This window comes from Ranitomeya variabilis, chromosome 3, assembly GCF_051348905.1.
Source record: "Ranitomeya variabilis isolate aRanVar5 chromosome 3, aRanVar5.hap1, whole genome shotgun sequence".
Classification (NCBI taxonomy): Eukaryota; Metazoa; Chordata; class Amphibia; order Anura; family Dendrobatidae; genus Ranitomeya; species Ranitomeya variabilis.
In genome coordinates this window covers 773766577-773779715 of record NC_135234.1, presented here as the reverse complement: position 1 = coordinate 773779715, position 13139 = coordinate 773766577, and the positions used below count along the sequence as shown (strand labels likewise).

Below are 13139 nucleotides of genomic sequence, written 5' to 3'. Positions count from 1 at the left end.
GACCGTCACTGGCAGCAAACGACCCCCGGCCCCGCTGCTTCCACGGTAGCTGGAAATGATCAGATCAGCAGAGGGATTAATTAGATCACATCTCACATAAACCCTGGGGGTCTCACTGCTGATTGCGAACTGATGAGGGCACTGGGAATAGGAATAAACACCCTGAGAACAGCAGAAAGTGAGAGAAATGGTGTACGGCCACAATCACATGGAGAAAAAAGCTCCTCACAAAAATGACTGCAGCTGCTGCAGAACCTCTTTGGGGTGGTTTCTTTCATTGACATTTATCAGTGATTGACAGCAGCTCTCGATCTTGAGCAGCAGCTGTGGTGGGATTGATATGTACGGGGCTCGATATTTCCACAGTTCTGCTGGCAGTCCTGTGAGGCATCAGCAGGAATTTACCTAATGATCTACAAAACCCACCAGGTTACTGTGCCTTTAATGCCTTCATTTCCTTAAATGCAAATTAGGTGGCGGAATATAATTAGGTGATGTTAGAGAAGAGTCTAATGAAGGCTGAGAAGAGGACACGTGGGGAAATCTTATTAACAAGTGCCCCCATTATACCAGCAAACGCTCCGCAGCGTCTGATAATGATGGAGCCGCAGTAAATAACACACAACACGCCAGGATTTATATACAGCGCGTGTCCGCACCGCAAATACTGTCACCGCACAACCCTCATATACAGAATTTGTCCTGTGCAATTGGGAGGCTTTGTAGCGATCGGCGGCGTTGATAATTATTGTTCCCGCCTGAGTGGGAGTAGTTATATCGCCCTCGCTGCAGCGTGCCCAATAGCCAGTACATAGCAGGCAGCCCTTCTGGCGACTAATTACCCTAGGTGCAGTACCCTGACTGACCTGAGGGTAAGGGGGCGCTAGAGAGCTGCAAGTTCCAAACCAGAACTAGGAAGTGGGATATAGATAAATCCCCTTCAGAAGGAACCAGGGGCAACCAAACAACCCCGGTTCGTGACAAATTGGTGTGAGTGGTGGGGATAATAAAGATATCTTCCCCGTGAACCGTGACATATTGGTGGGATCCCTGACATATCCGGTGTGATTCGTGACACCCTCATATACAGTGCCAGACACAGCCCTCATATACAGTGCCAGGCACAGCCCTCAGATACAGTGCCAGGCACACAGCCCTCATATACAGGGTAGGCCATTTATATGGATACACCTAAATAAAATGGGAATGGTTGGTGATATCAACTTCCTGTTTGTGGCACATTAGTATATGGGAGGGGAAAACTTTTAAAGATGGGTGGTGACCATGGCGGCCATTTTGAAGTCGGACATTTTGGATCCAACTTTATTTTTTTTCAATGGGAAGAGGGTCATATGACCCATCAATCTTATTGAGAATTTCACAAGAAAAACATTACAAGCATACACAGTGTGGGTGCATGGCATTCATATACAGTGTCAGTACATAGGGTTCATATACAGTGTCCGTACATGGCGTTCATATACAGTGTCAATACATACCGGTCATATATAGTGTCATTACCCGACGCTCATATATTGGAGTTGGGTTGCAGAAGGGCAAATGTTGTCCCTATCTTCAAAAAGGGAAAGAAGATGGAGCCAGGAAATTAAAAGCCAGTGAGCCTTACTTCTATACCAGGAAAGACCTGTGAACAGATTATTAAACAGCATGTATGTAAGTACTTGGATAAGAATACAGTAATTAACCAAAGCCAGCATGAGTTTGTAGCAAACTAGACATGCAATGTCCTTCTATAATGGAATCTCTGACTGGGTGGATCAGGGAAATGCAGTAGATATAGTATATCTCGACTTCAGCAAAGCATTTGATAAAGGATGTCATACTATCTTTATTGAAAAAAAAATGACCAAGTATGGGATTGACAAGTCTACGGTTAGGTGGATTCATAACTGGCTCAGTGATCGTACTCAAAGAGTGGTAATAAATGGTTACACATTCAATTGGAAAAGTGTTTCAAGTGGGGACCACAAGGCCCTGTCCTGGCCCCAGTGTTACAAGTGGGACCACAAGGCTCTGTCCTGGCCCCAGTGTTGTTCAACATTTTTATAAATGATCTAGATAAGGGAACTGAGGGTAAACTAATCAAATTTGCAGATGATGCAAAGCTAGGAGGCATATTAACCCTAGAGAAGACAGAAATGATTCAGGAGGAGCTAGATAAGCTTCAACAATAGGCAGCGGCTAATAGAATGGTATTTAATAACAAGGAGAAATGCAAGAGTCTACATCTGGGCAAGAAAAATGAAAATTACATCTACAGAATGGGAGGAATAGAACTAAGCAGCAGCATGTGTGAAAAAGACGGGTATAGTAATAGATCACAGACTGCACATGAGTCAACAGTGTGATGCAGCAGAAAAAAGGCAAACAGTTCTAGGATGTAATAAGAGAAGCATAGAGTCTAGATCATGTGAAGTATTTATCCCCCTCTACTCCTCCTCGGTCAGGCCTCATCTGGAATACTGTGTCCAGGTCTGGGCATCACATTTTAAAAAAGACATTGAAAAACTGGAGCAAGGTCAGAGAAAAGCGACCAGGATGGTGAGTGGACTGCAAAGTATGTCCTATGACGAATGGTTAGAGTATCTGGGAATGTTTAGCTTGTAAAAGAAAAGTCTAAGAGGAGACTTAATAGCTGTCTACGAATATCTGAAGGGCTGTCACAGTGTAGAGGGATCTTCGTTATTCTCATTTCAACAAGGAATCAAGAGAAGTAATGGGAGGAAACTGAAAGGGAGAAGATACAGATTAGATATTAGAAAAAACTTTTTGACAGTGAGGGAGATCAATGAGGGGAACAGATGGCCACAAGAGGTGGTGAGTTCTCCTTCAATGGAAGTCTTCACACACTCCTGCATTGAGCAGGGGGTTGAACACGATGACCCAGGAGGTCCCGTCCAACTCTAACATTCTATGATATACAGTGCCAGTTCATGGTGTTCATATACACTGTCAGCCCATGCCGGTCATATTCAGTGTCAGTACATGGCGCTCGTACACAGTGTCAGTACATGGCGGTCATACACAGTGTCAGCACATGGCGGTCATACACAGTGTCAGTACATGGCGCTCGTACACAGTGTCAGCACATGGCGCTCGTACACAGTGTCAGTACATGGCGCTCGTACACAGTGTCATTACATGGCGCTCATACACACTGTCAGCACATGGCGGTCATATTCAGTATCAGTACATGGCGCTCGTACACAGTGTCAGTACATGGCGGTTGTACACAGTGTCAGTACATGGCGGTCGTACACAGTGTCAGCACATGGCGGTCATACACAGTGTCAGTACATGGCGCTCGTACACAGTGTCAGCACATGCCGGTCATATTCAGTGTCAGTACATGGCGCTCGTACACAGTGTCAGTACATGGCGCTCATACACACTGTCAGCACATGCCGGTCATATTCAGTGTCAGTACATGGCGCTCGTACACAGTGTCAGTACATGGCGGTCGTACACAGTGTCAGTACATGGCGGTCATACACACTGTCAGCACATGACGGTCATATTCAGTGTCAGAACATGGCGCTCGTACACAGTGTCAGTACATGGCGGTCGTACACAGTGTCCGTACATGGCGGTCATACACAGTGTCCGTACATGGCGGTCGTACACAGTGTCAGTACATGCAGGTCATATTCAGTGTCAGTACATGGCGGTCGTACACAGTGTCAGTACATGGCGGTCGTACACAGTGTCAGTACATGGCGCTCATACACACTGTCAGCACATGCCGGTCATATTCAGTGTCAGTACATGGCGCTCGTACACAGTGTCAGTACATGGCGGTCGTACACAGTGTCAGTACATGGCGGTCGTACACAGTGTCAGTACATGGCGGTCATACACACTGTCAGCACATGACGGTCATATTCAGTGTCAGAACATGGCGCTCGTACACAGTGTCAGTACATGGCGGTCATACACACTGTCAGCACATGCCGGTCATATTCAGTGTCAGTACATGGCGGTCATACACAGTGTCCGTACATGGCGGTCGTACACAGTGTCAGTACATGGCGGTCGTACACAGTGTCAGTACATGGCGGTCGTACACAGTGTCATTACATGGCGGTCATACACAGTGTCCGTACATGGCGGTCGTACACAGTGTCAGTACATGGCGGTCGTACACAGTGTCAGTACATGGCGGTCGTACACAGTGTCATTACATGGCGGTCATACACAGTGTCAGTACATGGCGGTCGTACACAGTGTCAGTACATGGCGGTCGTACACAGTGTCAGTACATGGCGGTCGTACACAGTGTCAGTACATGGCGGTCGTACACAGTGTCAGTACATGGCGCTCGTACACAGTGTCAGTACATGGCGGTCGTACACAGTGTCAGTACATGGCGGTCGTACACAGTGTCAGTACATGGCGGTCATACACACTGTCAGCACATGCCGGTCATATTCAGTGTCAGTACATGGCGGTCATACACAGTGTCCGTACATGGCGGTCATACACAGTGTCCGTACATGGCGGTCGTACACAGTGTCAGTACATGGCGGTCGTACACAGTGTCATTACATGGCGGTCGTACACAGTGTCATTACATGGCGGTCATACACAGTGTCCGTACATGGCGGTCGTACACAGTGTCAGTGCATGGCGGTTGTGAATGCCCGGCCTGCAGAGCCTCCTATAACCGCTGTCCAGCTGTGACGTTTGCAGCGTCTCCTATAACTTTGCACGTGCAGCAGACGGGTTAATATCCCCAGTGACGAGCGTCTCCCTGATTACCCTGCATTTCTGGTTAATTAGTTGAGCATGTAAACAAGATGATGGGGGTTGTGGTTTTTGCCTTTTCCCGACACCTGAGGAGGCCACACCACGCACCATAAGTCTCTATCTAATTAACTCTGCCGACCTCAGATTTTCGGCTTTCAGCGCCGTTTCTAGGTAAGGTGATTTCAAAGTGCTTAGGTGAAAAAAAAAAAGAGAAAGACAACGATGGCGGAATGTTTTCTAATCAAGGTATTAATGGAAAGTAATTAAACACGCGGAGCTGGAGATTAACGAGGAAATGACTGACAACATATTATATTCCGTCAACCAAATAATGCTCCTATAATTGGAGATGACCCCGGGGGAGCGCCCAGGAGTAGAGCCCGAGAATCCCTCAACAGCTTCAAGATCTCTGCTTGCTGACAGTGAATAGAGCAGAGACTGTCCTGGCTTACTACTTCTCACTGCTGAAGGTTTGTTACAATGTATCCAGCCCAGACAACAGTCTGTGAGCAGAACAAGTCTCAGATGGTTACAGCTTACAATGTATCAGACCTTGTGTGCTGCAGTGGAGTCACAGCTCCCCCTAGTGGGCACCCGTGTGACAGGCTGAGGAGTGATGTATGTCTCCCCCTAGTGGTCAGCCTGTGTGCAGGGGGCATGTGCAGGGGGCTGCAGACAGTGTGTGTCGTCCTCCTCCATGTAGATGTGATGTTTACATAAAGTGTCAACTAAACCAGAGTTATGTAAATGTCCTCATGAATATTAATGAGCTGTGTTCTCCAATCACAGGCGCTGCTGCAAGTTGCCAAAAACCTCTTCACACATTTGGGTGAGTTCTGTGTTATGATTATTGTTATTATTATTAATTTTTTAAAGCCTCATTAATTCCATTGAGCGGCAAATGTGAAGCAGGCGACATACAAACTATACACAAATTGTATTCATGCTACATGCTGTACATAAAGTGAGCAGAGGGGAGAGGACCCTGCACACAGCGTACAGTCTGCAGCATTACTACTCACCCTGTGTCCTCATCTTCTTACAGACCCCTCCACCCTGTGTCCTCCTCTCCTTACAGACCCCCACACCCTGTGTCCCCCTCTCCTCACAGACTCATCCACCCTGTGTCCCCCTCTCCTCACAGACCCCCACACCCTATGTCTCCCTCTCCTCACAGACCCCTCCACCCTGTGTCCTCCTCTCCTCACAGACTCATCCACCCTGTGTTCCCCTCTCCTCACAGACTCATCCACCATGTGTCCCCCTCTCCTCACAGACCCCCACACCCTATGTCTCCCTCTCCTCACAGACCCCTCCACCCTGTGTCCCCCTCTCCTCAGACCCCTTCACCCTGTGTCCCCCTCTCCTCACAGACTCATCCACCCTGTGTCCCCCTCTCCTTACAGACCCCCACACCCTGTGTCCCCCTCTCCTCACAGACTCATCCACCCTGTGTCCCCCTCTCCTCACAGACCCCCACACCCTATGTCTCCCTCTCCTCACAGACCCCTCCACCCTGTGTCCCCCTCTCCTCAGACCCCTTCACCCTGTGTCCCCCTCTCCTCAGACTCATCCACCCTGTGTCCCCCTCTCCTTACAGACCCCCACACCCTGTGTCCCCCTCTCCTCACAGACCCCCACACCCTGTGTCCCCCTCTCCTCACAGACCCCCACACCCTGTGTCCCCCTCTCCTCACAGACCCCTTCACCCTGTGTCCCCCTCTCCTCAGACTCATCCACCCTGTGTCCCCCTCTCCTCACAGACCCCCACACCCTGTGTCCCCCTCTCCTCACAGACCCCTCCACCCTGTGTCCCCCTCTCCTCAGACCCCCACACCCTGTGTCTCCCTCTCCTCACAGACCCCCACACCCTGTGTCCCCCTATCCTCAGACACCTCCACCCTGTGTCCCCCTCTCCTCACACTCATCCACCCTGTCTCCCTCTCATTACAGACCCCTCCACCCTGTGTCCCCTCCTCCTCAGACCAATCCACCCTGTGTCCCACCCTCCTCACAGACCCCTCCACCCTGTCTCCCTCTCCTCACAGACCCCCATGTGTCCCTCTCTCCTCACAGACCCCTCCACCCTGTGTCCCTCTCTCCTCACAGACCCCTCCACCCGTGTCCCCCTCTCCTCACAGACCCCTCCACCCTGTGTCCCTCTCTCCTCACAGACCCCTCCACCCGTGTCCCCCTCTCCTCACAGACCCCCACACCCTGTGTCTCCTTCTCCTCACAGATGCATCCACCCTGTGTCCCCCTGTCCTTTGAGACACATCCACCCTGCATCCCCCTTCTCACAGACCTGTCCACTCTGTGTCTCCCCTCTCACGACCCCTCCACCCTGTGCCTCCCTCTCCACACAGACCCCTCCACGCTGGGTCCCCCACTTACTGACCCCTCCACCCTGTGCCTCCATCTCCACACAGACCCCTCCACGCTGGGTCCCCCACTTACTGACCCCTCCACCCTGTGCCTCCATCTCCACACAGACCCCTCCACCCTGGGTCCCCCACTTACTGACCCCTCCACCCTGTGTCCCCCCCTCCTCACAGACCCCTCCACCCTGTTTCCCCCTCTCCACACAGACCCGTCCACTCTGTGTCCCCCCTCTTACTGACCCCTCCACCCTGTGTCCCCTTTCCACACAGACCCGTCCACCCTGTGTCCCCCCTATTACTGACCCCTTCACCCTGTGTCCCCCCCTCCTCACAGACCCCTCCACCTTGTTTCCCCCTCTCCACACAGACCTGTCCACCCTGTGTCCCCCCTCTTACTGACCCCTTCACCCTGTGTCCCGTGCCCCCACCCTCAGCCCCTGGCATCCTGACGATTAGCGGCTGCTCGTTGCTTTGTATTTATCCGCTGAAGGATAGAAATAATTAGCGCCAGTCATCAGGACGGTGTCGTCTGCTCTTTACCTTCCGACGCTGCGAGAATCCATCACAAATATGAATCCAGCCTCATAAAAGAGGACAAATTACTCCGGGCTGAAATTATTTCTGGAGACGCCAAACCGCTTTATCAGGAGCAAATGCCGCTGTCACCGCCGCTCCTGACATATAATAACCTTTCTCCCAGTGATTAAACTGCACTTTGTCACAAGCAAAATATCAGCTATTACCGAATATTAGGGAGGCAAGAAAACGATGCCCTTCTAAACGAGGCGCTGTCTCTTTAAGAGGTCTGCAAACATAGCAGCGCACTCACTAGAGGGGGCGCTAGAGCTGCAGGGACGGAGAGTCGTCAGCTTTATAGTGGTGTTATTTCTATATGGCGGTAATATTATTTAGTCACAGGTACAGATACTCTCCTCAACATTTAAACTTTAGCACCAAGATCAAAAATGGTGAACAATGGAAATCTCAGGATGGAGACTTCCCAGATCAGTCCGGAGTCTGAGCCTCGTGCAGAAATCCCGGCACCTCCGGCCTCGGCTGCTGTCACTGAGGTCATTAATGGTTGTCTGAAGAAGATTCTGTCACTGAATGTACGATCCGCTGCTGACAGGTCCTGTGTATACACCAACCATTGACATCCCCTATGTGCTCGGTGGAGAGAAGTCTGGAGACCCTGCCGGCAGCTCCCGGGTAATCGCCAACCAATGATGTGCTCAATGGAGACAAGTCCGAAGATGCTGCCGTCAGCTCCTGTGTAATCACCGACCAATGATGTCCTCGATGTGCTTGATGGAGACAAGTCCGGAGATGCTGCCGGCAGCTCCTGTGTAATCATGTAGAGAGGCATACTCCTCATGTCTTCATTCCAGGTCACTAACAGCTCAATTTGGTGGTGGATTCAGTGATGCAAAGTGTCCTAGGTGCCGTGTTTCCATTTGACACCCAAGGACGCATGTTCCTCATACTACTGTGAGCAGCCTGTGTGACCTGAACCTGCTCCCGTGGCTGCAGTGGCTCCAGACTTGTTTCCATCGGTCTTGTTTCCTATCAATCAAATCAGGGACATCATTGGTCAGTGATTACACAGGAGCTGACTGCAGCGTCTCCTGGCTTGTCTCCATTGAGCACATCAGGGACATCATTGGTCGGTGATTACACAGGAGCTGCCTGCAGCATCTCCTGACTTGTCTCCATCGAGCACATCAGGGACATCATTGGTCAGTGATTACACTGGAGGTGCTGGCAGCATCTCCGGTCTTGTCTCCATCGAGCACATCGGGGAAGTCATTGGTCAGTGATTATGCACGAGCTGCCAGCAGCCTCTTCAGACTTGTTTCAATGGAGCACGTGGTGGACATCATTGGTCGGTGATTACACAGGAGCTGCCTGCAGCATTTCCGGACTTGTCTCCATTGAGCACATGGGGGACATCATTGGTCGGTGATTACACAGGAGCTGCCGGCAGCATCTCCGGACTTGTCTTCCATCAAGCTCATCGGGGTTGTCATTGGTCGGTGATTACACAGGAGCTGCTGGCAGCATCTCTGGACTTGCCTCCATCGAGCACATCAGGGACGTCATAATAATAAGAATAATAATCTTTATTTATATAGCGCCAACATATTCCGCAGCACTTTACAATTAAGCGGGGACTTATACAGACAAATTCAGTACATTGGTCCGTGAACACATAGGAGCTGAGGGCAGTGTCTCCAGACTTGTCTCCATCCAGCCCATCGGGGGGGACATCATTGGCCGGTGATCACACAGGAGCTGCCAGCAGCATCTCAGGACTTGTCTCCATTGAGCACATGGGGGATATCATTGGTCGGTGATTACACAGGAGCTGCCGGCAGCGTCTCCTATCTTGTCTACATTGAGCACAATGGAGACGTCATTCGTGGGGGATTACACAGGAGCTGGCGTCAGCGTCTCTGGACTTGTCTTCATCGAGCACATGGGGGACGTCATTGGTCCGTGAACACATAGGAGCTGAGGGCAGTGTCTCCAGACTTGTCTCCATCCAGCCCATCGGGGGGGACATCATTGGCCGGTGATCACATAGGAGCTGCCAGCAGCATCTCAGGACTTGTCTCCATTGAGCACATGGGGGACATCATTGGTCGGTGATTACACAGGAGCTGCCGGCAGCGTCTCCTATCTTGTCTCCATCGAGCACAATGGAGACGTCATTCGTGCGGGATTACACAGGAGCTGGCATCAGCGTCTCTGGACTTGTCTTCATCGAGCACATGGGGGACGTCATTGGTCGACGATTACACAAGAGCTGGAGTATAAGACATAATATAGTAGCAGAGTCATCGGTGCAGCTTTGGCAGTGACTGGAGTATAAGACATGATGTGACTGATGATGGAGTAACTTGTGGAGATTTGACCTTTCACACAAGGAACTTCTCGTTATTGATGGTCGCATGGAGGTTCCGATGTCCTTCACACTTCCCGACGCTCTGCCGGCCGCGGCTGCTCTCTGACGCCCTCGTTGGAGGTTTTTATTTGCTCTGCAGTCTACAGTTTATTGGAAAAGTTTAATCTGAGCTGATGTTTGGTTTTCAGCTCTCGAGCGTCAGCATGGACGTCCCCGGTGTAATGAGCCTTCAGCCTCCGCTCCTCATACATTGCTGCTCGGCTTTATGGTAGCGTGTCATATACCGGAACTGCGCTCACACCGAGGAGAATGCTCCTCACCGAGGTCTGCACTACAACACCTGGAGAACACCTGTCGTGTGTGATTGTGGCTCGTCATTGGCCACTTGAAGTCATGAGTGACTTAACCCTGCTGTTCTGTTTAGATTTCACATAAAAAAATTGTACCAAATAAAGTAAACAAAAATTAAAAAAAAAAATAAATTCCCACAGAGAGTACCCCCCTAATGACGAAAAGTCAGGGACCCTCAAGTCTCAGAATCACACGCTGAATTTTTATAACATTATAGAATTTCAAAAACGGTCATTTTTGACCAACAGAACAGCAGGGTTAAAGGAATTTTCTGAAAGCCAAAAACTGGGTGACTCTGACGGTAAAAGAGCAAGAGAGGACTTCAGGCTTTAGGAGGACTTCTGTAGACCTCCCTCCAGGACAGAGCCTGAAATCCAGGACTGTCCCGATCTGCAAAAAAATATAAAAGTTCTGGCTCACCGGTGAAGTCAGTAGGAAGACCCCTGTGAGGCCTGTAGCCATCGCTGGTCACATATACACGTGGGGGAATGGAGCAAGCCATTGGATTCCCTGTCCTCCCACATCGCACAGTGTCACCCAGTCCAGTCATTGTCAAGACACCTAGGGGAACAGGTCCACCATAATATGTCCTGGCAGCTCATCTACCTGTCCAGCAACCGAGTCATCCGTCATCGCCTTCACCACTTGGATGGGACTTACACTGGGGATATAGCAAGGCACCACCGCTGCCCCTGACCTGTAGCGGGGTCATTACTCATCCGTTGGCACCTCTTCAGCATCATCCCAAGGCCCAAGGTCCCGCCATGGCCAAGAAGGATGGAGCATCTTCACCAAGATGTGGACAGGACTGCGCAGCACTGATCCAACAACTTCCAGGGATCTACATGGCACCGGGCAGCGATGAGCAGGTTACTCGCCCCTCATATATCTCCAGGTGAGCCAGTTCTCCCAAACAGCTATTCGAGAGGGTCATGGACTCCTGGAAGTGTGAGCAAATCTCCTCTGCGGCCCAACGAATCCTTTCATGAATCAGCAATTGTAGAAGGCTTCTTGTGTTTCGGGAAGGCGGGGATAGTTTCGTTGAGAAGGTGGAGAACAGTCTTGGACGGGTGTGAACTGGTCAGTGCCAAAAGTTATTGGCGGGATATACTGCGGGGATAACCCTCTCATGAACACCGACTTTCCAAAGTTTGTCAAGTGTGTTCATGGCATCGTGAAGGGAAGCAGAAGATCTGGAGCTCTGCACCCGGAAACACAAAGCTGTAAACCTCGACCCTGAGCAGAGTTGTCTGATAAGAAGAGTTCCCCTTTAAGAGAAGAAAACCTGATCCAGTTCCTAAACAGAACAAGTTGTCTCACCTGTAATTTAAGACAATTGCTGACATTTTCTGAGGAGCTTTCCTAGATCCAATTCCCACACGAATCCGGTGGGATCTTCCCGTGTGACGGGCGATCTGCAGCTGCGGAGGGTCGGGGCGCACATATGTCTTTAGGGGAAATATCGTATTCGCACCACGTCCGTCACGTAGGAGGCATTTCTCATATTTCAATAATTGGGGTTCTTAAAGGGGAATCTCAGCAGTTTGGGGGGAGGGTTTGTAAGCTGAGACATTGCCGATTTCAAGCTTCATGGTGCAGCAAAGCCCACCTGACATGACAGACTAGAAATCTTCAACACAACTTAAAGGGCATCGTCTATCATTTTGGAGAGTGACAGGCCTGGCATGCCAGTGTAAGGAGACTTATAGGCCATGCAATGAGGAAGAGGATTTGAACTCTATTTCCACCTACTGGAAGTAGGAATATTAAAAGTCAATATTGACCCTCTTACAAGCCATAGCATGACTTAAGATAAAAGTCAAAGCAGAATCTCAATATGCAGACACATGTTTCGGGGTGTTTGCCCCTCCTCAGTGTCTCATACAGCCAAATCAGATCTTATGTTTTGCATGATGAGGGGCAAACACCCAAAAACACGTCTTTGCAAAGTGAGATTTCAGTTTGGCTTTTTATTTTTTTTTATTCCAATTAATGATTTTTTTTTTTTTACCTTTTTTGACTTTGTCTATTTATATTAGATTTTGTGATTTTTTTTTTAATGATTTTTCTCAATGAAATAGTAACTTGTTTGTAGTTTTTGTTTCCAGTTGTTTTTTTTTTTTTTAAGGGGGTAATTTGTAGGTAAGGATTCTTCTCACTTGTACAACTTAAAATTGGTTTCATCGGTTCTCTTTCATGGTTTTCCACCACAAGCATTAGACCTTTCTTGGCTGCGGTCAAGATCTGGGGTAACACGTACCACGAGGGTTCCCCAACTCATCCATTTACTCTCCTGGCCCTGATATTTGGTGACATTATCTTACAGCTTCAGGGTCCCTATATGACGCGTGGGGGAGGGCAGATGACAACCACTCGTGACACATTTCTGGCTCGGAGCCGTTATTATTTTTGGTTTGTGAATAGATCAAATAAATCTTATTAAATTGAACCGCGCCAACCTTGACTGGGGCATCCCATCCGATAACTCCAGCTAGAGTTTGGGGCATGGTAACATTTTGAGTGGATCCATTATGGATTGTGAAAATTAATGGAGGCGATCCTCGCACACTGATGATGTCACTGTTCATGATGATGTCACTGTTAATGATGATGTCACACATTTTAATTTCTTTATTTTCCAGATGACGTATCGGTTCTACTCCAGGAAATTATAACAGAAGCTCGAAATCTCAGCAATGCGGAAATGTACGTACTGCTCCAGCCACGATCGTCCA

At 49.5% G+C, this 13139-nt stretch overlaps 1 protein-coding gene across 1 annotated transcript in view; it reads left to right on the top strand.

The window, feature by feature from the left end:
• PDE2A (phosphodiesterase 2A) overlaps positions 1–13139 on the top strand; it is an 835594-nt gene that overhangs the window by 739224 nt on the left and 83231 nt on the right. Inside the window, exons 15-16 of the mRNA XM_077298849.1 lie at positions 5557–5596; positions 13047–13110. Of these exons, the coding sequence (XP_077154964.1) occupies positions 5557–5596; positions 13047–13110 (104 nt within the window). The remainder of the gene's footprint in view (positions 1–5556; positions 5597–13046; positions 13111–13139) is intronic.